The 25,738-nt window shown below is 40.2% G+C and overlaps 1 protein-coding gene across 1 annotated transcript in view; it reads left to right on the forward strand.

Moving 5' to 3' along the window:
- Window positions 1-25,738, forward strand: part of dip2bb (disco-interacting protein 2 homolog Bb) — a 41,178-nt gene that overhangs the window by 2,164 nt on the left and 13,276 nt on the right. The window contains 17 exon segments of the mRNA XM_034138846.1: window positions 13,283-13,354; window positions 14,907-15,059; window positions 18,574-18,686; window positions 18,688-18,700; window positions 18,797-19,258; window positions 19,899-20,042; window positions 20,690-20,809; window positions 21,541-21,738; window positions 22,625-22,716; window positions 22,979-23,089; window positions 23,180-23,303; window positions 23,998-24,107; window positions 24,316-24,418; window positions 24,512-24,576; window positions 25,017-25,110; window positions 25,195-25,314; window positions 25,412-25,526. Coding sequence (XP_033994737.1) covers window positions 13,283-13,354; window positions 14,907-15,059; window positions 18,574-18,686; window positions 18,688-18,700; window positions 18,797-19,258; window positions 19,899-20,042; window positions 20,690-20,809; window positions 21,541-21,738; window positions 22,625-22,716; window positions 22,979-23,089; window positions 23,180-23,303; window positions 23,998-24,107; window positions 24,316-24,418; window positions 24,512-24,576; window positions 25,017-25,110; window positions 25,195-25,314; window positions 25,412-25,526 — 2,209 coding nt within the window.

A 25,738-nucleotide genomic window follows, 5' to 3' on the forward strand; every position in this document is an offset into this window, starting at 1 on the left:
GCTCTGGCTTTTCTACCTATAAGCTACACAATTTTAACGTTTATTAAAAAAAACAATACACATTTATTTTAATAGCCTGCCTCGCGTTTGGAGGTATCAGTTTACCTTGACAGTATGTCATTCATTATACAGAGTGACGTCATGCTATGCTTTAACCTGAGCTACTGTAGAGTTCAGTGTGTGTTCTGGTTATTAATAGACACCAATTAACTATGTGATAATGAGGCTGTATAATGGAGGAGCGGAAGATCACACTGTGTTTAATGCACTTTACATGGATGAGAGGCAGAGGATGATTGGAACTCACTGTGTAACAATGTGTATTGGAATACAGTAATTGTAGAAGAATAACAACAATATTTAAATTACCATACAACAATTTACTCACATCTTTGTCAGGAATGTAAGGCAGGTACAGTAATAGAATGATTACCTGGTGTGGATTCACGTTAAGAGTACTGTGGTATGATTGCAAAAGCCTTTGTTTTGCTCGGTATAACCCGGATTCTTGGGAGTTTTGAAACAAGTCGATTGTGGAAATATAGGTTAACATTGCTCGAGCTGATAAATATCTGTAATAAAAAGATAGACCTTTTCAGTAAAATTATTATTTGAAAAGACTAAAAGCTAACATCAGTTTTTAGTGTGGTCTGCATACTTGCAAAGCGGAGAGTATGTACAAGCCTCAAGGTAATAACATTGACTTGATTCAGCATTGAGCCAAAGTCATGTGACGTTGTTCCCTGTCTCTTATGTTTTACTTTCTTCAGTGTTTCTGCTGCAGTATAACAGTGTTATGCACTAAAGTGAGTATAGTCAGAGTCTCTTGTCTTTGTCTCTTTAAGGCTAAAGTGTAAGTGAGTGGTAAGGTGACACCCCCAGAGTGAATGACCCTCTGTTTTGAACTGCAACTCCATCCTTTGTAACTTTAGATCAGAGACAACTCTTTTGCTAATATAAAAAAGACCCGGTGCTATCCAGATGCCCCGCTCGTGTATCCTCATCTTCTAGCCTTATGAAGTGCGTCTGCCGTCTGCCCATCGCTGTCGGGACAAGGCGAGCAGCAGCTGTCCACCTCTAAGTGTCTGAAACCTTCTCATGGATATCTTTTACATAGCAACAATCACCCCATTGTTGTCCCGATACTTGGGACTCCCCTAGCAACAAACTGAAGAAAATATGCATCAGCAGTTTTTTTTCAGAGCAATAGTTGTGGGCTGCATTTTGTGTGTGGGTCTGTATTTCTATTCATGTGTGTGTATGTGAGAGTGAGAGAAATGGAGCAACTCCACCTACTCTGACTTCATGACTGTAAGGACACAAAGACAGCCATTGAGGGATCAAAGACTGGAGGATTGAGCCGGACTGGAATTTAGAGCACTGAACAACAACTGTTTAAGCTGCTCTGCTTCATAGTGTGTGGGCATCGTAGTGTCTGCAGCATTCATATTTATATTGAATATGTGACAATGACCATAGATGATATGCTTGGTAGTTGATACAGATGCTTTTCCAAGAAGATGACAGGCAGAGCATGACATTGATCATGTTACTGTCGAACAGAGAGCAGACAACTGTTCAGAACAGAAAGATTTGTAGTCTTGTTTACTTATCTTTCGGTCAGATGTACGGTATAATGGGAAAAAAACTAACCCTTCACACCATGTGAAAAATAACAATAGAGTTAATACGCGTTGGTCAGTTAGATTGCCTGTATACTCAAATGCACCACTTAATATTCAGCAAGACTAAAGATAAGCATGCTAACATTTGCTTATCAGCACTAAACCCAAAATACAGCTGTAGTTGATGGGGATGTCATTATATGGCCATAAAGAAAATATGGGAGGTCAGAGGACCACAAACGTTACTATAATTCATTCTTAGGGGATCATACATGTACAAACCAAAGTTCCTGGCAATCCATCCAATAGCAGTCAATAGACTGTCACTGTTGCAAAAACATGTTGGTGTTGAAGCTCAGATTTCATAGTGTCACTAATATCGAAACATTCAAATGATACACAGCCCTACTCATAAGCTGTGATGCATGCTATCCACACAGTGCTTATAAAATACTATAAGTGTATCACATGTCCAGTAGAGCAGACCGTTCTGCACAGATTGCACAGCTATGTCGTAATTTTCTGCACGCTTTAATTTGATTGGTGTCTTGTTCTCTGCTGTAAAACTGCCCAGGCTGATAAGTGGATGTGTGGATAGTGACTAGCGCTCATCCGCCCGCCTGTCTGTGATGCTGCTGTTGCCGTTAATGCCTGTTCCATACTGGAAGAGAGAGAGGGGGAGAGAGAGAAAGGGAGAGAAATTAGAGATTACGGTCCTGCCTGCGTCTCTCAATCTAGGTCACAGAGCATCAGGGGGCAACACGCCTGGCTCATTTAGCTGTGAGTCACTCTGGGCCAGGACTGCTGCTGGGGATCTCTCTCTCTCTCTCTCTCTCTCTCTCTCTCTCTCTCTCTCTCTCTCTCTCTCTCTCTCTCTCTCTCTCTCTCTTGTCCATGGCACTCATGTTCAGCATGATAAAGGGGCCCTTTTATGCTTTAAAGGGTTATATATTTACTAAACATGTAAATGGTCTGCAAAGGCTATAATCCCAAAGTTCCCTCGAGAGGGAGTTTCTTTCCCACAACCCCCCCCCCCCCCTGCCTGAAATGCCTCCATTCCACTTCTTTGTTTACTTTTGCGATAAAGTGACATCACTACGTAACACCCGCGCTTCTATTGGCTAGTGCTCCAACACGTTTTACGTGATAGGCTCGGGCGGGACATCTCTAAGTGGTTGACCAATGTATTGGTACCATAAGTATTGATGTAATGATGAATGCTGGGTAATGTATGTGGCATCTAGAGCTGAACAAATTATTAAATACATAGATATGAATAATAAATAATCGCAAGAACATTTATCAGTAACTAATTTGATTCGTTTGTTGTGTTGTTCTTTTCCAACAAAAATACCAAAATACATGTTTTAGTTTCTATTTTTCAAGTGTGAAGATTTTCGGCTTTATTTTGTCAAAGGGGGCCACACTAGGACATGAGGAAAACATCAAGGCCTGTATACATTTCATTGACATGTCTTTATTTAATTTACATTTTAAAAATAAGAAATAGCTTAGTTTTTTTGTCACATTTCCCATATATAACATTCTCACACAAATGTGTCCGCATAAGGCTGAATAAAGAAAGTTCTGCTTAGCTATTATAGCATTTAGTCGATCAAAAATAATGCATTCTGACTTTTCTTAAAGCAGGATAACAAAAATACCTCTTAATTGCTTTTGTGAAATGACCTAGAGAGCCTGTCCATCTTAACAAAAGAACCTGTCACCCTAAAACTATGTGACCCACTGCCTTTTTACATTTTCTTTTAAAGAGCAGTGAAGGTCCATGGCACAGAGGAATACGTTTAACATTTGTGAGTCTGTGCACAAATGTGTCCCTGCACTTACACAAGCAATCATTCATGCACGTGTGTACACACAGCATGGACAGTGATAGGAAGGAAGCTGATTTAGTTTTCTATCTATTTAAAAGCTCATTAGCTGCCGAGGAGCTGCACTCTGATCTCCGGCCAGCGCTTCAGGCCCCAGACTTGTTTTTTTACAACACAAACATTTGTGCCACCCATTTCACACAACCACAACAACATGATTTACATTTTCTATTTTATGTTTTTAGGACTCAAATACAAGTATTACGTAACACCTTGTGTGTCTAATGTTACCATGCACACAGACCCACACACACAAAAACACTGAGGATGCATTGAGACCTTGTGTACAAAAAAAGAGTGAATAATTTAGATGGGACTCGAGCACACACCTCTGCACAGACACGCACTGCCAGCTTGGTATCTGAACCACCTCACTTTCAAGTCCACAGTGATCTGCAGGTGGGCTCTCAACCTCTTCTGGCTGTAGAGCTGGGCTTCAATAAACCTTCTGGTTATTTGACTCAACCTTCCCCGGATCCATTTGTTCTCTTACTTCTGCCGCTTGTAGCTAAAAGTAACACAACCCAAAAAAATGACAGCGGTGCAGGAAGAGGATTAAGTAGTGGTCAGGTCACTGTGCTGTTCACTGAATTATTAAAAGATGCCACGTGGAAGTAGCTGCAGTCTTTCTGCAGCACGTGCTTCAGACTTTGCACACAAGTGAGTCCACTGTCCTGTTACCTTCTACCTTCTGTCAACAGACCCACTTCTGCTGCTATTTGTGCGTTAAGCAGTTAAAAATGACCTCAAGTAATGCATATTTTAACTGTACGGTAAATCTTGTTACAGCTTCGCCAGCTTACTTATTTGTAAAAATAAAATGCTATATTGTTGTATATATTGAAATGTTATTAGTTTAGGATAAACGCCTTGAGATGAACCATCTCGTTTTCAAGGGGGTCCTACAAACAGCAAGCCAGTTACAAGAAAACAAAGACAAAGCGAAACAAACAAAACACAGTCACGTCACAATACAACCACAGACAAGACTAATACAATCACAACCGAAACAATTTCAGAAACGATTTCGGACATTACCGCTGTATGGCCACAGAAAGGCTATAAACAAATACATTTTCCTAGCAGTACATCAACACATGAATATATAATTTGTGTTTTCTTCTTGTAAATTAATCTATAGCATATACAGTCAACAACAAAAAAAGCAAATCAAGCATTTTTTAATATATGAAAATTAGTTAGGCCTCGTTTATTTGTATCTTGTGCTATGAGAACTAGTGAGGGACATCCTCCACTATTGACTAATTTGACGATTTAAATAAATGACTGGCAGATTGATCACTGATAAAGATATATTGTATGCTGCCCTAGTTCCTGCAGCCTTCGGTGGCTTCTACATACCAGCTGGTTTATCTGACCAACAGTCCAAAGCTCAAATATATGAATTAAACAACAGGAAAATAATGTAATCCTAATATGAGAAGCTAAAACCAGTAAATGTTTTGCATTTTTACTTGACAAGTGACTGTTAAGTGGATTCATTTTCTGTATATTGACTGACACACAGCTTCCTTGTGTGAATGTATTTAATCCCACTCTTACTAAATGGTGCTGGCCTGTTTCATCACCATGGTCCCTCATGCAGTACAATATACACCACGTTTCTATGGACACGGCCTGTGTTGTACCCACACGCCCTGCCCCCAATAACAACACCCCCCCCCCCCCTGTTTACACACACACCCACTTTTACTTTGTGTATTCTCCATAAAGCCTTCCCAGATTAGAACGGCCATATGTTAGAGCTGCACGTACAGTCACACAATTGACTGCTCTGCTAAACTGTTAAAACCATTACAGAGGAAACATGAGCTTTCTGCCATCCCATCATAACTCGTCTACAAGCTGTGCTTCACCAACAATGTTGGAGAGATGTAGCTGTTTCCTGCCTGGCTTTGGAAGAGAATACAACCTGTGTATCTTTAGCAGCCGTCTGTGTCCCATAAAGCGTAGCATACAGGTGATTCTCATCAACCAATAAAGTCAGAAAATATGTAAATATGTTGTATTTCCCTGGTAACTAGTCATTTAATGAACTCATCATAATAAAAGCCACTGAATGTATCCATCATGGCCATACATTTTGACATTCTATGAGTTAAAGGTGGGGTAGGTAAGTTTGAGAAACCGGCTCGAGATACACTTTTTGTTATATTCCATGGAATGCTCTTAACATCCCGATAGCAATGAATATTTTAAGTGCTTTGACAAAAAATCCATTAAAAAATGTCATCTGTGGAAGCCGTAGTACTGTAAAAAGTACGACCAATCATTTTAGCCGGCCTGGCTAAAATAACTGGATGGCCTACCTGCCTGTCAGCCTTCCATCTGTGCACAAACTTATCTCGTGCCCTCATTGGTCATGTGCGCGTTCGTGTGTGTTGGAGGAGGGGCTCTATAAGGAAGTGGCAGATTTTCTCCGGTTGTGTATTTTCAAATTCTAGCGATATCGAGCCGGTTTCTCAAACTTACCTACCCCACCTTTAACGAAGTGTAGACACTAGTTTTGTCCAACGTCAGCAGAAATATCTAAGTGGGGCACGGAGCTTATAGCAGAGGGGCAACCATCTGCATAGCTTGTTTTAACATTAGGGGGTTGGGGGGGCACATATTTAGCTGGGTGGTCCTAGCTGGAGGAATGTTGCGTGATAACGATTTTTTTTATCTTTTGGGTGAATTATAATGCACCAATTCAGGCTGAGGTGTCTTTATTTCTTTAAATTAAAACTCATAATTCAGACGTGAGCTGACAATATATCTAAACATAAAGGAAAATAATGCAGTAATGCTCTCAGGTATTTTATATTGCTTTGAAACGTTTATTCTCCTGTAGATTAACTATTCTCTGTTATCTTATTCCTGCTTAGTCTTCCCTCATCTTTTGTTTTAGAATATAACATCTTTAAATGTGGTGGCACGTAGCCTAATGTCAATCATTTCTTGACTTATTTCATTGTTTTTTTAATTGGACTTCCTATATTCGTATATGTTATCAACCCTTTTTCTTGGATTATAATCATATGTTGTATTTTGTTTTTCTATGAACCATTGTTTGTTAATGGATATAATCCCATCTGAAGCAGTTCGTTTTTAGAAGTCATTTTTCTCTTGTCTTTACAGAGTGGTTGGGCAGGAATCGTTGCTGCAGTAAAGCAGATGTAGACATGTGGAAGTGGGCTGTTCACATAAACTTGTTTTGACTTGACTTAGCATCTGCTCACCAGATCATCTCCAGTGACGGCGACAAAGAGTAAAATGTCTTGAACTTAAAGGCAGCATTTTACACCGTTTTCCCCCACACGTAGAACTGTCATTTGTTTTTTTATAATTGACAGTAAAAAACAAATCCACAGATGTTCCTCTGCTTCAGAGACATCCATATATCTTGGTGTTGTAACTGCCACATCTTACTGGCAATGATAAATACCAGTGTGTAGATCCCACATGAGAATTTGCTCCTGTAAGTGTTATGTTACATTTGTAACATCTTTTCCACCAACTGTTGAAGTGTGTGTGTGTGTGTGTGTGTGTGTGTGTGTGTGTGTGTGTGTGGTGTGTGTGTGTGTTGTGTGTGTGTGTGTGTGTGTGTGTGTGTGTGTGTGTGTGTGTGTGTGTGTGTGTGTGTGTGTGTGTGTGTGTGTGTGTGTGTGTGTGTGTGTGTGTGTGTGTGTGTGTGTGTGTGTGTGTGTGTGTGTGTGTGTGTGTGTGTGTGTGTGTGTGTAAGGTGTGTCAGCCACGCCCTCCTTTATTCATCTGATGTACACTGACGGAGATGAACAAACAGGAGTTAGAGAGGAGGCACTGAGTCACGTCTTCTGTTCCGTGAACTTCCTGCACTTCTTAGCCGCTCTGCTTTTTAACCCCTATTATTACTTCCACTGGCCCTTAAGACCCTGGTGTGTGTTTGTGTGTGTGTGTGTGTGTGAAGTCGTCACTCCCTGTTGGAGTTCATTTTAATGAGTGAGTGAAACATGAATCACTCTGTTACCTGAGTTGGCCGCACCCTACCTGCTGCTCTAGAGGGGGAGAACCACTTGAGACCACGTGTGTGTGTGTGTGTGTGTGTGTGTGTGTGTGTGTGTGTGTGTGTGTGTGTGTGTGTGTGTGTGTGTGTGTGTGTGTGTGTGTGTGTGTGTGTGTGTGTGTGTGTGTGTGTGTGTTGTGTGTGTTGTGTGTGTGTGTGTGTGTTGTGTGTGTGTGTGTGGTGTGTGTGTGTGTGTGTGTGTGATGTGTGTGTGTGTGTGTGTGTGCTGTGTGTGTGTGTGTGTGTGTGTGTGTGTGTGGTTGTGTGTGTGTGTGTGTGTGTGTGTGTGTGTGTGTGTGTGTGTGTGTGTGTGTGTGTGTGTGTGTGTGTGTAGACTTGTTAAAACTTGTTAAAAGCACTTAACACTTCATACACCAGTGCCTGTAATACCTGTTTGAGTCAATATGTGCATATATATCTGTAGTAAAGGTACTGTGGCAAGGATATGCAGTTTGTGCAAAAACTATTAAATGCAGCCTACTGTCCTTAATGCCTATTGGTTGTTTACATAATGTATATTATAGACATTAAGGAGTGGATATAAATATGCTGGATATATACATTATTAGCAGTATGAACAGTATTATGGACAGTGTTAAATAAAGTACTTAAATATAAATATACATTAGTCTGTGCTGCATAATTGACATCCTTATACTGTACAGGTACAAGGGCCACAATAAAAACTAAAGTTATTTTGATATTTATTTTTCTTGTTTTACTTTGCTGTGCTGGTAAAAAAGCAAGAAAGCCCATTGTCTGCCCTCCCAGTAACACTACACATTGAGGAGTGTCCTCTTTGTAAAGCCTGTAAAGTCCTCACTATAATAATTCTCACTGTGATAACAGCCATTAACCTTGATCTATGTCTTAAACTTTGTTGTGTTAGGTCTTTTTAATTTGAAGGATTTAGGCATTGAAAGTCCTTGAATACTCCTTAAAAATGATGTTAAAGAAAGTGTGAGAACCCTGATCATTTAAAAAAGAAATATCCTCAGTTCTGAGAGGTTATTCTTATATTCCTTGTATTTTCTGTTTTTAATTCATACTTTATAATCAGGTTATTGTATGTAAGTCGAGCTGATATAAAGAGACACAACTTTTGTTATACTTTTTCAACTGTCTTGACCGAAACAATAATACATGGATATTTTAGTGGCAGTAAAGTAAATGGTAAGGCTCTTTCTGGAGAGGCAAAATATACCAAAGAAAAAGTCAGGCTTTATTTGGGGAAGTGTGTACACAGTAGGGCTGTGCGATTATGGCAAAAATCATAATCACGATTATTTGGGTCAATAATTGATATCACGATTATTAAATACAATTATTCATTGACTTTGAAAAAATCCATTTATTGAACTTTAAAACAAATACAAATAATAATTTGAACAGTATCTTTTTAACTGTTGATTACCCTGAACGTATAATTCAACTGAAAAACCAATACAAAAATAAATAAAATAAATGATACATTTAAATAAATAATATCAAAATAATAAATACCAATAAACAAGATCAACAAATATTTTGGAGCGCACTTCAACAAGCTACTAAACATATATAAATATGATAAATACAAATAAATGAGACCAAAATTAATTAGATCAAATATGTTGCAGTGCACTGTCACAACCTAGCAAAGCAAAATAATTGTTTTTTTCGATTATGTTGTTTTCGTAATTGTGGCAGGCCAAAATCGTAATTGTGATTAAAATACGATTAATTGCACAGCCCTAGTACACAGATATGCACAGAATATGTTCACTTGATGCAATAATGCATGGATGCTAAGGAGGATGAAGAATGTATGTGTAATGAGAGAGATGTGCAAAAAGGCAGGTTGATTTGTCATTTTCATATCAACAAATGCAGACACGGCTCAGTACCAGACCAAAGAGGCCCTTATCTCATTCTGTGTCCTGGACTTTAATATGTGTCCCTCTTGCTCGTTACATAACCAAAGCAGAAATGGTGTTGTTGTGCTTATTGTACAACCTTGTTAGAATGTCTGTTTTCTGTGAGATAACAGCTGGAAGTCCCTGTAATATTTGAACCTGTTTGGATCCTTTTTTGGGTGAGCATGTGGTGTCGACATGTGTTTACACTGTTATCCTGAGAAAGAAAGCAACTGAGCGTGTTGCAATGAAGGAAAGGGAAAGAGCAGCGAAAGAGAAAAAGCCTGGTAGCTAATTACTATTCAGACAGAGTGCCTGTGGGGTAGAAGGAGAGAGCGGTCTCGCTGCAATTCAAATAATCCGAGGCTAGAGAGTGTGAGAGTGGACGGGGTTGGGAGAAGGCACTGCTTTGATGTTTCTCTCTATACATTGTGTACAAATAAAACATACGCTCAGGGGTGAGTGAGTCTCCCTCAACCCATGCATTTGTCAAACCGAGACTAAAGAGGAGAGTTGAGGCAGCTTCCCGACTGTTGCTCTCATCACTGAAATAGTTTAATTTGACGTCCAACATCAGGACATGACATGACTGGGTCACTGTGAGAGAGTGGGTGAACGGTGAGGCCCTCCTCACCTCAGCGGAGCCATGCTCTGCCTCTTAAGCAGACCCCTTTGACTGTTTTAATCAAAGTGTAAATGAGGAGACAAACAGATTCTCAGTGCTGCAAATGATTCGTTTTTGTATGAGGAGCGTGTTTTATACATAGATACAGGTAGGGCGGACCAAGGTTCTGAGGATAATTATGATACATATTCTCGTATTGTTTTACTACTTTTTTTTCTTCCTGATTGATAATATACACCTCTATTGAACTGTAGTTCCCTGATTGGATGCATGCGTTTAAAGAGTTTTAACCCACTGGGCCTGGATCTGAGGATGCATTGCAACCATGAAAAAACAGATGAATTTTAAATCATCCAGATGGAAGAGTGATTACTTTGAGATTCATTTAATGCCAAGCCAGCCCCTCCCCCATCACACTCTCTCTCTCTCTCTCTCTCTCTCTCTCTCTCTCTCTCTCTCTCTCTCTCTCTCTCATCTCTCTCTCTCTCTCTCTCTCTCTCTCTCTCTCTCTCTCTCTCTCTCTCTCTCTCCCCCCCCTCTCTCTCGCTGTGTCTTTTTGCAGAGAAACTGCCTGTTCACATGAGCTAAAAATACATCTTGTGACTGAGCCAGGCCAACTGTAACGTTCATGCATTACTTATGGAAGTGTTTGCTTTCCTTCTTTTTTCCCTCATAATAAAAGTCCCCGTGAAGATATTGTGTTTGAGTGCGCTCTTAGGCGAGATCCTCCAAACATGAGCACTCTCGTTTTCGTCAGCTCTTCTGTAGTGTTTCAGCAGTGTTGTGGTGTGTAATGGTTTAACTGGTAAAGTAACCCTGGGTGCTGAGGTGAACCTGTCATAGATGTAAAGATGTTATGGTTAAAGCTTGATGGTAAAGTAGTTTACATTGTAGGGTTAGATCTGTGTTTTGTCTCATATGTATGTATATATATATTGTTTCTTCCTTAATCCAGGAGTAAATAATAAGTATCATTCTGGGTTATTGCAACTTTTCTTTTTTTGTTGTTGTTTTCTCACCGCTTTAAAGGTAGGGTAGGTAAGTTTGAGAAACCGGAGATCGCTAGAATTTGAAAATACACAACCGGAGAAAATCTGCCACTTCCGTATAGAGCCCCTCCTCCAACACACACGAACGTGCACATGACCAATGAGGGCACGAGATAAGTTTGTGCACAGATGGAAGGCTGACAGGCAGGTAGGCCATCCAGTTATTTTAGCCAGGCCGGCTAAAATGATTGGTCGTGCTTTTTACAGTACTACGGCTTCCACAGATGACATTTCTTTATGGATTTTTTGTCAAAGCACTTAAGATATTCATTGCTATCGGGATGTTAAGAGCATTCCATGGAATATAACAAAAAGTGTATCTCGAGCCGGTTTCTCAAACTTACCTACCCTACCTTTAATACAAAGATCTGGGAACACCTAACGCTAACTCATAGGTCACCTATTATGCAAAATGCACTTTTTGATGTCTTTTATACATAAAAGACTCACCTTGTGGTAAACCCGCGCGAGAAGAAGCATATGAGCTCCATACTGTTTCAGAAATAATCCTTGAAGTGGTTTTGAACATGATATGGCGTTTCATCACGGCAGCATTTAGCTGAGAATCTGGGTAGAATTCTCCTGCATGAGCTCTCCTCTCTTTTATTTTTTTATATATTTTTTGAATCCAGAATCAGAATCAGCCCCTCCTGAAACAGAGGGGTATGAGGCAGGGCTAGAATGGGTGATCTGTTTGGTATTTTGAGCAAAACACTTCAGAGACATGTTTTTTTATATATCTGAGACCTATAATATATGCCTAAAAATAGTATAATAGGGGACCTTATTATACATATTTAAAAGTACAAACCCCCAGATTTGACTTTAGATCTCAAATAAGATTTGATTGAGAAAAGCAGGACATCTGCATATAGTTGGTCACTATTTTCTGTGGTTCAACTGATACGTCTACTAGTTGTTGCAGCTCTATTGACAACACTCCCAATAAATCCTCATTTTCAGCCCATTGAAATGCAACTGGGAGACAGCTTCACCATTTGTATCACTTCTCAGCAGTGATGTTTAAATCAGGGATTAACTCTCAGTGCTCCGGCAGATGACAAACTGCGGAAGACTCAGTGCTGGTCACAAAATGGGATCATCTGTCAGACTGGCCAACATCATACCGAGTGGAAACGACTCAGGGTTATTACACAGAGAGCGCCAGGCTCTTTCAGTATTGACAGGCCTTTCTTATTCTTATACACACTGTAAATCACTGACTTATCGAGTCTTGAAGAAGAGGAGGTTTTAGAGAGGTGGACATACTGAATGAATCATCCCTTCTCAACACTGTTGCTGGAAAATTGAGTGCAGGCTCTCCAGATGGATTTTTTAGTATGTGTCTGAAAATATGACAGCTTTGCCCACAGAGGACTTTGTCAGAGTCGCTGCATCGCCTCAGGGCCAGCGCAGGACCTCAGTGGGCCTGTGTTGTGCCTGGTAGGATGGAGGAAGATGCAGGGGGGGGGGGGGGACAGGAGGGACAGGAGGGACATTTTGCTCATTGTGACGGGAGATTCCTCCTGTGTCACCTCGATGCACCGTCACTCACCACTGTCACTTCCTCTCTCCCGTGTTTCCCTTTTTATCTCGGTGTGTCTCCCACCTTTCTCATCCTCAGCTCTCATGCTTCTATGTGTTCGCTCTGTGTCTCTGAATCATCCCATTTCTTGCCCACGCTTCCGCAGGTTTCCAAATATAGTCCTGTTTTGTTTTTCTCTACATGTCGTACTTGAGGCTGGAACAGAGCCACAGCTTTGGCGCTCTCAGCCATCTCTGGAGATTACTGCAGAAACTGTGTGCATCCATCTGTGTTTTTGTTTATTTCCCAAACTAAGTTTTGTTTTCATTATACATTATATCTCTTTCCTTTACTGTTGCTCTATTATCACATCATCTCACACAACGTCAGTGACAGGGCACTCTCATTTACACTTAAAATGACACGTTTTATCAAGCATAAACTGTAGACATCTCTGTTATGTAACGCAAAATTAAAAAAATACTGCCACCACAATGTTGAACAATAGTAATGCCGACATTGCGAGTGAACTGGTGTTTGTTCTAATCCTTTCAAATATAAGTTGATTTGACTTTGCCTTATTATGCCGTGTCTGTAAGTCACTCTTCTTCTCTGGTCTTTTACAGGTGATATAACACAGAAGGGCTATGAGAAGAAAAGGACCAAACTCCTGGCTCCATACGTCATCCAAGCTCCAGGTAAACACCTGTCTCCTACTTTTTTGGGGGGAATGCCTAACTGTGTATCCACTATATATTTTTCCCATTTGGACTCTGATTTCAAATACATTTTTGGTGTATTATTGCCATGAAAATGTATACTCTGTTTACTGTCAGTTAAACTGTCTTACATGTTTTTTTCCACATGCATGTATTTTATATATTACCACTCTAAATGCATTGCAGTATTATGATGTCAATGTATGTCAATGCAATATGATTCCAATGTAGACTGCAGTAAATGTTTTGTGAATGGCTGTTTCTGTTCTGTGTAAATGACACTGTGTTGTATTTTTAAGACCTGATGATGCTCAGTGCTGCCTCCTAGTGGCACCACCTCTCTGCTCATATCCACTCATCCCATTGATGGTGGAGCACAAAACATGATAAACTGTTAGCTGAATCCAAAATGTTCCATCGTGCTGGAGGCTCAGTTTGAATGTTGCTTAACCAGGCAGCTGGTGGAATTACCAAAAACATACGGCAGAGGGATAGAAAAGAGTTCAAGCTACTTTATTGAAGATTTTATTACTCTGAAGTAGGGCTGTGCGATTATGGCAAAAATCATAATCACGATTATTTGGGTCAATAATTGATATCACGATTATTAAATACGATTATTCATTGACTTTGAAAAAATCCATTTATTGAACTTTAAAACAAATACAAATAATAATTTGAACAGTATCTTTTTAACTGTTGATTACCCTGAACGTATAATTCAACTGAAAAACCAATACAAAAATAAATTAAATAAATGATACATTTAAATAAATCATATCAAAATAATAAATACCAATAAACAAGATCAACAAATATTTTGGAGCGCACTTCCACAAGCTACTAAACATATATAAATATGATAAATACAAATAAATGAGACCAAAATAAATTAGATCAAATATGTTGCAGTGCACTGTCACAACCTAGCAAAGCAAAATAATTGTTTTTTTCGATTATGTTGTTTTCGTAATTGTGGCAGGCCAAAATCGTAATTGCGATTAAAATAGGATTAATTGCACAGCCCTACTCTGAAGCTACTTTATTGAATAAGCCGAATGTGACTGTGTCCTTTTGATAAATGTCATCTTCCCGTTTACTGTTTTTTGGACCAGTTTGTGTCACCCTCAGCTCTCATCATTTGTGTGAAAAACAAATAATATTATCAAATTAATCTTCAACTTCATATTAATGTGCGTCTTGTCTGTTTTTGGCTTATTTCAGCTATTATACAGGCATAGTGAGGCTGAGAGAGAGCTTGTTATGCAAAGTGTGATTTAAAAGGGATGACACTTTTTTAGAAGTCATCCTTCAGGGCAACTGGGGAATCCCACAGCTTTCTTCTTTCTTTCTCTGTCAACAACAACAACAAGCTTTCCATTGATTTGTTCTCTGTTGACAGAAATGGTTTATCCCAATCCTGTTAAAGCAGAGAGTGAGATTTCCATGAGAAGCAAGACAGAAAGCAAGGTTCTGCTTTGCTGATTGGATTATAATGTTGGGTATAATGTTTGTTGTGTTTGTTTGACAGTGGAGCCGCCCCGTCAGAATGATGTTCAGCGTCCTGCTCCCAGCTCCTCCTCCAGCCACGGCCCTCCCCCCTCCAGCTCGTCCCGTCACCGAGAACGTCGCTCCCGCAAATCACATCGCAGTGGAGGAACCAGGGATGATCGCTACAGATCAGGTCAGAACTCCAATATCAAAACACCACATTCAGCTTCTTTACTTTTCCCAAAAATCTAATGACACCTCTGATGCAGTGAGGGAACTTTTTAGCGCTCAAATGAGCCCACACCAACCTCACTTGTTGAGCCAACCAGGTTTGAATCACAGACACTCGGCTGTTTCTAAGGGACCAATTAGTGTGTGTGTTTGTGTGAGTGTGTGATTGTGTAGCCCCTTTCCACTTGATAAAAAAAACACAATAATATCTGGATTTTGTCGTTAATGGTAAGGGTGTACAGTATCTGCATTCATCCCCTTGTCTCTGGTATTTATCGACTCCAATCAGCAGCAATGAAAACATGAATCTGGGTTGAAACACTCATTTTCAATCCTTTTCCAGAGCGATGCTATGTGATTCATGTTGAAGTAGATAAATATTAACTGGAAGCTATAGGGAATTTTTACAACTATTATAACTGATTTATGTACAAAACATTAATATGCTCTCCTCAAGCCCAGCAGACTACATTGACAGAAACTGTCATTTTAACCCTGAATCCCACTCTTTGTTAGTCTTTCCACTTATTTATGAATCATCAACTCTGGTTTGATAGTTTTAATAAGAGATTGTTAAAAAGAAGTGACCCCCATGTACTGTTCACCAGCCCTGATTCAAGCACCAGTGATATCAAACATAAGACACGATAGCAAAACCCAACAGGGAAAATAAAACAAATGCATACTCATCTACTGGCAATGGGAAGGGAATCTATCACCTATTTTTAAAAACCTGCATATACACAGAAACTGGTTGGATAAGGATACTTGTGAGACAGGCGGCAGGGCAGCCCTGCAGCTGGGAAGCCCCTCAGTGAGGACCCCCAGTCTGTGAAAACAGAGTGATGTCACTGCATGGCTATGTGTAATGAGTCTGTGAGGAGAACAGGGGGGATACTTATCCAGAGGGGAAAACCTGACGCTCAAGAGGATAAAAGAAAACAGAGCTGGAGAGTTGAGGTTAAAGAGCACAGAGCATGTGAGGGGGATGTTAGAGGGTCTGTTATGAGGTTCAGACGGCAGAACTGTTTCTTTCATCAGTTCTCTCCTCATGCCTTTTCAAACGTCTGCCTCTCAAATGAAACACCCTCACACTAAAGCATGCTTAATGACAAACCTAAAATCTGTTAGGCCGGAGTTTGGTGGATGCTTCGTTGTCATGGAAAATCTGACCACTTCCAGATTATTTTGTATCTGATTGAAGGATACAAATGGAGATTTGTGTTGGAGGATTCAACACAGAGAGGATTAAAGCTGACAAAAATAGGCAAAATTGAGATTGGTACAATAAATAAAGACTTGACTGAGAGAAAGGAATTCAGCAAGCGGCGGCCTTGAGGAGAAGACCATAGATGAAGGACGAGAGGGACGATGAGCTTTTTGCCATATAATAACCCTCCATTTTACTCAGAGTTCAGTGTATTACAGTTTCATGTTCAGAAAAAGTTCTCTGCTCAGTTTCGAATAGGCTGCTGTATCTCTCAAATGGAGCAGTAAGGCCTGTGGTCTTTGGTGACATTTCTGAAATCCATCCCTTATAATCACTATACATTCACTATACTTCTGATACAATCAATAGTTTATTCTGAAGTTAGCAAATAATTGATTTCAGACACTTGAATTGTGCTGCATCACTTGCAATCGTATTAAAGGCTAAAATTCACTGATTTCATGATGTTATGAACGCCAACACAGGTGCGGAGGAATGGCAAGAGTAGATCAATAGTTGCAAACAAACTCCTGCACACTCGAATAATAGTAACTTAAGGCATATTCACTATCTATCACCATCGCCAATTTCATATATGAAGCTAGAAAGATAAGGATTAAACACTCTATAAACTATAAAACAAATGATACACTGCATCATCAGTAAGATACATTCCTAAAATGTGCTAATTCAGTTTAATAGTGAAACATTTTTAGGGCACTTTTTTGAAATGCATTCATTTTAAACACAGATCTACCATGAGATTTGTCAGGCAGATGAACATTTCATGGACTGTTTATCCAAATGTTGATGAGATATTTCCATCAGGACAGAAAGATAATTAATTCCATCGCTAGAGCTACGCTGCTAGCATGGTTAGAAAGACAATAATCGGGTAATAAGAAGAAATGGGAAAACACTGCAGCAATTTGGAGCTGAAGAAATGAAAGTGCTCATCATTTAAATGGCTGCAAAGAAAGTGCAGAACAACCTTCACTTAAAAATGATGAACAAATATAACTTTATTAATCCTGAAGGAAATTCGTATGCCAGAGATCGTTCAAAAATGTAATTGAAGAATAAAAAACCAAACAGTTATAAATCAGGAGTAGAGGAAATAATACTCCACCAGCGCCTTACAGAATAACATTAGAATTATAACATGTAATAAAACAACTCAAGCAGAATGGTAATAGTGTGCACAATATTAAAATGAATATTGCACATTATATTTATTAATAATACAATTCCCTCTCACCTCCTCAAGTTATTACTGCATTAACCAGAATACAATATTACCTTGTTACATCTGCACATGAATTGAATGATTCCTGTGTATTCAAATGTGAAATGGTAAACCAACAGGTATTAAAGATAACACCAGATTAGCTGCACACATTTTCTAGTGTTAATTGAAGCTGGAAAACACACCGGTGTCCTCCACACACCCCACATCCTTATCGCCACGGAGACAGCCCTTAACCCAGCAGACAGGCGTGAGGAGTCGGCCTCTCTTGACGGCCCTGTGTGAGAGTGGACGACGGCACATGATGACGATGATTTACCCCGAGCAATCTGTTCAGCAGAATGGCCGTTATGTAATGATGGTCCCCGCTGCTGCGTGAAGAGCTGCACTTGATGATTTAAATGAGTTGAAAGGAAATATCGTGTCCCCTGAGTTAAAGGATATGTCAGTGAGTGGGCTTTTGTTGCATATGTTCTGTTACGTAGTCTGAATGTGTGGCTGATCACATGGTCCTTTTAATGTGCCTGTGGGTGTCATGAAGTGAAAGTATCCCTGCATTTATTACTGTGTGTAGGCAAGCGTGTGGGCTAATACACAGCTTTGTTCTCTCATGCCATGGTTTCCTTTTTCAGAGGGAAAACACAGTTGTCCTCTAAGGATTTCCTCCTGATATTTTAATTAGCCACATCAACAAGACTCACTAAATCAAACTTGAAATGTTGCTGTTAAAAATTACCGGAGAGGAACGAAGCAGTGGTTACTGCATGTTTGATATTGTGAACATCAAAACAAAGCCATGTTTCCCTTCAAGTTGTTGTAGATTGAAAGAGATTTGAAAATCATTTTTGGAGCATAATTTGAAAACTTTGTTGAGCAGATCTATGTATTCTAGGCAAACTGGCTTTTGAGAGATCAGTTTAAAAAATGTTTTCATTGTCTTAATTGTTTTAATGCTTTGAATCCAGATCCAAAGCTGCCATTCTTAACACAGAGTATGTGTATTTGTTTCTGTCTATTCAGATATCCACTCTGAGGCAGTACAAGCTGCCCTGGCCAAACATAAAGAAGAGAAGATGGCGCTGCCCATGCCGACCAAACGACGCTCCACTTATGCCCCGTCTCCAATCAACACCCCGCACACCACCAGGTAGGGAAAGAAGGACATTCCTCCTGCTCTGTCATTACATTTAGCTCGGAGGATCCCATGCTTGATTTTCACACTTTGTGCTCCTCTTGCTCTCAGACTCCTCCTCAGGTTCTGAAGATGAGACGGCGGTGCGCAGGCAGTCTACATTGATCGTTCCTCAGCCTGCGGTCAATCCCAACCTGCAGAGCCCCGACGCCTGGATCAACCGCACCGTCCAGGGCTCCTCCACCTCCTCCTCGGCCTCCTCCACCTTGTCCCACGGGGAGGCCAAGTCGCAGCCTCAGAGCCAGCCTAAGCCTCAGCCTCAGTACAAGCCGCAGTACCAGCCACTGTATCAGCCTCAGCACCAACCACATCACCAACCGCAACAACAACCACATCAACAACCACATCAACAACCGCAACAGCAACACCAACCGCAGCATCAACAGCACCAACAGCCGCAGCACACACAACCGCAGCACCCACAGCATCAACAGCATCAACAACCACAGCACCAGCCTCATCCCTCCGCCCACACTGCAGCTGTGACGGACATGATGGCTCACAGTCGCATCGGTGAGACATTTGGCAAATTTATGACAAAAATATTCATGAGCACCAATAAGTATTAGTTGATAACAAAAGGAGACCAAGTCAGTGTTTTGCAAGTCACAACTAGGTGTCAATTATTTTCACTCAAGTCCCCAGTCCTCAACGTTTTGTTCCGAGTCTTCCCCAGATGTAATGCCATCTTCAACCTGCTCGTTTTGCATACTTAGTATTATTTGGTATAATTGATCCTGCCTGGCACTCAGTAACCTAATGATTTTCATGCTTTTCTCTTGTAACTTCCTAGGAGAAAAACCTATTAGTACTGTGGAATTAAGTGTCAACTTGCTTGGAATTAATAGTGTTGATATTAATGAATTCAGGGAATGAAGGGAAAACAAGGGCTGTAAAATGAGCTCTTTGAATGATCCATTAGTTGATTTTATTGACAGATCTTTGAAACTGCACCAAAAATCATGCAAAATAAACTTTGAGTAGCGTATTTACCAGAGATGTGCTCGTAGGTTTCTTTGAAATAAGACATTCAGTAGGAAAAAAGTATTTTAAAATGACTTAAAAATCTACGTCAGCTATCCACTGCCTGGTATTGGTATTAGAAAGCAAGCTGAAAGTAACAAATGAATGTCCTTCCTCTCTCCCCCTGTAGCCCCCTCAGAGAACAGCGCCCCCCCTCCAGATGTTACAGCTGTGGCCCCTCCATCCAGAGCAACGAGGGTGGACCTGCCCAGCGCCACGGTCCGGGGGATGAGCCGCGGGCAGAGTCGCTCCAGCATGATGGAGACTGCGGACGGTAACTACCACACCACACAACATTCTCATTTGTTTATATCTTCACAGGAACTTGTGTCTGACTCCACTCACAAATCTCTTCTCTCTTCGAAATAAGTGTTGACTTCCAACCATGACATACCATTAATCAGACTTCACTGCTCTCTTTTCTTCTTGATCTTTCTCTGCCCTGTCACATGTTTTTTTCACTGGCCGATAGCGAGAGGTAATATCCAGAGTAAGGAAACTACTTCATGTATAATGTCCCTAGCCTTCTGTGTTTGCTGTTGCACCCTCTACTCTCCTTCCTGTTTTTAAATGAATGATTAATAAAGTTGATGCCACAAAAACAACATCCAGACACAGAATGAATCCTCACGTGTGATCCCAAACCAAAAAAAGATACCTTTACCCCAGTTCTCACTGTGTTCTCCTCGTGTTGTTGCCACCTACGTATGCTGCTTTTCATTCCCAAAAGATAAGACCATTTGTTATTTTGAATTCCATTTGAACTGAAGAATAAAGTCTCTTGTGTTATGAGATGAAGAGCAGCAGACTATGAGATGGTGAGACCTTTAGACATGTTTGTCCCTGGATGTTCATGCCACTGTGTGTGTGACCGTGTGCTTGTCCCGCCACTGCCTCTCTCCACCTTCATCGACCTTGTAGGAGTTCCTGTGAACAGCAGAGTGTCCACTAAGATCCAGCAGCTGCTCAACACCCTGAAGAGGCCCAAGAGGCCCCCGCTCAGCGAGTTCTTCACCGACGATCAGGAGGAGATCGTAGAAGGTACGCAGCTTCATGAAACCCTTTGATGAGGTCAACATAAGCCCCTTAAACTTCTACTAAAGTCGATTTAAAAGTTGTTGTTTTTTTCCAAAGCTGTACTTCATCTTTTACAGTATCTTAATCTGAGTTTGAATTACTTTTACAGATTCAACACATTTTTCTAAATCTAAAAAATACATATTGTGAAGCACTGATAAATCAATATGTACTCAGTGTTTATAAATTGTAACTAATTGTTCTGTTCTGTTGATGGTTAATAAATCATCAGAAATCTTTATATATAAGTTCATCTTTTAAGTTGGTAAAAATAAATAGTTGATTAATAGATTTTGGTCAAATGCATTTTCAAAACGTGTTCCTATCAATGGCTTATAAGTGATCTATGAAGCCTTGGAAAATGATTTATAACCAATGAATATGGCTAAAAGTCTTATAATTTATATAGAGCGAGCCTTATTGGAAGATAAACCTATATTTGTTTACATACTTGGTGACTTAAGACAGATAATTATATACATTTCGTTGTGAGATGAAGACTTGAGGATTACATTTTTCCAATCTTCTATTAAAACCATCGACACTTCAGAGAACAAGGACATGTAGGGAAGACACATTAAAGCAAACAAACCATTGTAAACCAGCATTGATGATCGATTCTGCATTTTATCCAGTTGGCCTTAATGATGAAGCTCATTAATCTTCCCGATATTGTTCTGTCTTCTCTCTTCCAGTGCCCCAGCCAGACCCTAACACGCCCAAACCGGAGGGGCGTCAGATCATCCCGGTGAAAGGGGAGCCTCTGGGGGTGGTCAGTAACTGGCCCCCAGCCCTACAAGCATCGCTGGCACGTTGGGGGGCCACTCAGGGGAAAAGCCCCGCACTCACTGCTCTTGATATCACGGGCAAACCGCTCTACACACTGACTTACGGTGAGACACAAGACTGGTTATCTGCACGTTTACAGTTTCAGATCAGTAACATACAACCAGTGTTAGGCAATGTGTTGAACATGTGTGATTAGTTACTGTTATTAGTTACAAACTCTTAAAACAATAGAATAAATTAAATATGACTTAAAGGTCACCTATTATGCAAAATCCACTTTTTCACGTCTTTTATACATAAACATGTGTCCCCTCTGTGTAAAGACATTCTAAAAGTTTCTGGAAAAAAGATTCCCTCTCTTTTTGTCCTGATCCATTTATATAAAAACCCGTCTGAAAATGAGCTGATCCGATTTTGGCCACTTTGTGATGTCATAACGATTTTTTAGCTTGTGTAACCATTAGCCAATAACCAACCAAGGTAACCCCCCCCCACCTTATCACCTGAATCTCCTCCTAAAGCACCATTGTGTTTTTAAAAAAATATATATATATCTCTCAGAGGGGCGTGGGGAGTGGCTCCTTATTTTCATCTCAAGTAACAGACACAGAATCAGCACTTTTGAAACAGAGCTGAAACAGAGGGGATTATGGGATGCTACAATTCATGATCTGTTTGGTATTTCGAGCCAAACAATTCAGAGACATGTTTTGTATATATCTGAGACCTATAATATATTGATGAAAAACAGTATAATAGGGGACCTTTAATATATTTGTTCTCAGGGAAGGTAAATTGTGCATTGCAAAATATCTGCTTCTATTAACCTTTTAATGCACAAATTGCTTTATCAGAAGAACACACGCAGTTCAAGATGTCATTCAGATAAAGAGATATTTGTGTACTCCGTGACAAGAGTTGTTTTTGCTGTGGTAAGACATAACCTGTCCTCCTAACATGCCTCCTCCCCCTCCACCTTATGTCTGTTAGGGAAGCTGTGGAGTCGCAGTGTGAAGCTGGCATACACCCTCCTCAACAAGCTGGGCACCAAGAACGAGCAAATACTGAAACCTGGGGACAGGGTGAGCGAGCTGACACAATTACTGAGGCAAAGTATCATGGGAGTAAAGTAAACAAAAAAATGTATAGAAATATAATATAAATGTCATATATGTAGAGCCAAAATGAACACTGTAAGTGGGCTACTTGTTTACTATAAGCAGGTATTTATACGGCATTTGTACAGCAATAATTCTGCACCCCAGCCTTTTCATCACTACAAGTTTTTTCCGCTATATTTGCAGCAACTGGGTGCTAATTATAAAGTTGTATATGTCTTGGTAGGTGGCGCTGGTGTTCCCCAACAGTGACCCTGGTATGTTCTGGGTAGCTTTCTACGGCTGCCTCCTTGCTGAAGTTATACCTGTACCTATTGAAGTACCACTGTCTCGCAAAGTAAGAAAACCATGAGACATTTTCTATTTCCACAGGATATACTTTTTTTCCCTATCTAAAAATGTGATTTTGTTTTGTGTGTGTTTTTAGGATGCAGGTATCAGCCAGGTGGGGTTTCTGCTCGGTAGCTGTGGTGTGGGTCTCGCTCTGACCAGTGAGATCTGCCTGAAGGGTTTACCCAAAACTCCCACTGGGGAAATAATGCAGTATAAAGGTCAGTATGACTTTCAGAGCTTATTGAACCTTCTGTTATTAAAGTTGTTTTATTACCTTTTCTAATACATACAGACCTGGCGCACAAAACCAGAAGAAAAATATATATACACAATGATGCAGCATGTAAATACTTCCTGTCAGGTTCTGAAATTCATTAAACGTGCCTTTGTATTTATTAGTCCTTGCTCTAAGTCCTTTAAAAGAGGCAATGTATGTCATCATGTTGTACCACTCAGCAAGACCTGTTTTTTCTTCTTCTGGCTCCTCCATTCACAGGGAATAATCCTTGAAGAGGCAATAAAGCTTGCCAATACAAGTCCAAACTTATGTTTGGGTGTAGCTATAAGCACAGCTGGAAAGATTCTGGAAAGGTTCTATCCAATCCCTCTCTGAAACTTTAATCATCTGTTTCCAAAACAAAATAACATTCCAACATCAAAGGAAGAAAAACACCACGTTTCTCTTTTGCACTTCCAACTTCAATTTGGTTTTATTGAACTTTATTGGATTCATTTAGGGTCATTCATCTCGATAAAAACGTAAATGTTTCTGGTAACCTTTAGACTGTTTGGGATACAATGTAATCTGTGTTTTAATGAAGAATTGGCAATGAATTGCAGACATAAATGTTCCCAAAAATGGTTATATAGCATTTGGAAATAAATCCCTCTTGATTTAAATTTCTCTCATAGGCTGGCCTCGACTAAAGTGGGTGGTGACTGACACGAAATACCTGACCAAGCCTTCCAAAGACTGGCAGCCGCACATCCCCACTGCCAACACTGACCCTGCTTATATAGAGGTAACAGAGCTGCTTACTGCTGGGGCAGCTTATTCCAATACCTAATAACTTTAACAATACAGTTATTGTGTAACTGTCTGTTGTCTATTGGTACCCAATTTAAAAAGGAAATTAGGAAACCTGAACTGCATCCTTATAAAGTTAATATACAAATAAAAGTGTGTTCAGAAGTATTAACATGTTCCTCTCATGTTTCCTCTTGGGGTAGTACAAGGCCAGTAAAGATGGCACAGTGGTGGGTGTGGCTGTGTCTAAAGTGGCCATGTTGACCCACTGCCAAGCACTGACCCAGGCCTGCAACTACTGCGAAGGTGAGGGATGACGTCATCATCTATCATCTCAAGGTTTCTTCATCAACACAGTTGTTATGAGTCTGAAGTCACTTTTGTCTTTCTTCACTTTAGGGGAAACTTTAGTCAATGTGCTGGACTTTAAGAAGGATATTGGGCTGTGGCATGGAGTTCTCACGGTAAGTGTTTGTGGAGGGTTTTATTATCGCGCATTAAAATGCCTTTAGGATTAAACCTATGTTACATATTTTGTTGAGTCGTGAGACTAAATTACCTAAAATGTTTCCAACAGCCTGTTTCATTTAGTTGCCAGTGATAGTGACGTATCCTTTGCATAAGCGTCAACATTGTGATTGTCTGTCATATGCAGTAAATATATCAAGATTGTATTCAGTTTTAGGTAACATTTTCACAATACACTGTTTAGACCTGGGTCTTTTTTAACAAAATATTTGAAAGAATGAAGGATTTAAGTCATCAGATGTCTGGATCTTACGTTTTTAAGCTAAGAAATATCAGCAGCAGTCGAATGGCATCAGAGAAATACAGCTTTGTGAAACTGCTTAATGCTACATTTATCCAGCTCCTAACAAAGACTTCCGGTTTTGTTTGTTTCCAGGCCGTGATGAATAGGGTACATACTGTCAGTGTTCCCTATGCAGTAATGAAGGCATGTCCCCTCTCCTGGGTACAGAGGGTCCACATCCACAAAGGTAACACCAGACTCCCAGCTAGAGCTACATGAAAAGGAAAGTATAATAAATGGTCAACATAACTTCATTCTTATTCTTATACAGCTCGGATAGCTTTGGTGAAGTGCCGTGACTTACACTGGGCCATGATGGCTCATCGGGAACAGAGAGACACCAGCCTGGCTTCACTACATATGCTGATTGTTGCTGATGGTGCTAATCCCTGTGAGTACTTAGTGCCCCCCAGCTTTGTTTAACTAGGTATTTAAAAAGGTCACAAATTAAATGCAAAATGTTGAATCCACTTTCTCTTGCTGTCTAGGGTCGGTGTCTTCCTGTGATGCCTTCCTGAACGTGTTTCAGTCCCACGGGCTGAAGCCTGAGGTCATATGTCCCTGTGCCACCTCCCCTGAGGCTATGACAGTAGCTATACGCAGGTATGACACACATTTCTACCTCTGCAAAGGACGATCTGTCTCTCTGTTTATAAGTCTGTCGGCAGGATTAAGATAACTGCCGGTCCAATTTCATGGAATTTGGTGGGTGGAGCATGGGCCACGGATAATGGAGCCGATCCTTATCATGGGGCAAAAACACAATTTATGGTTTACTCGCGTCAACATTGCGAGATAGTTATAATTTTAAAAAT

Source organism: Trematomus bernacchii, unplaced genomic scaffold (assembly GCF_902827165.1).
Source record: "Trematomus bernacchii unplaced genomic scaffold, fTreBer1.1, whole genome shotgun sequence".
NCBI lineage: Eukaryota > Metazoa > Chordata > Actinopteri > Perciformes > Nototheniidae > Trematomus > Trematomus bernacchii.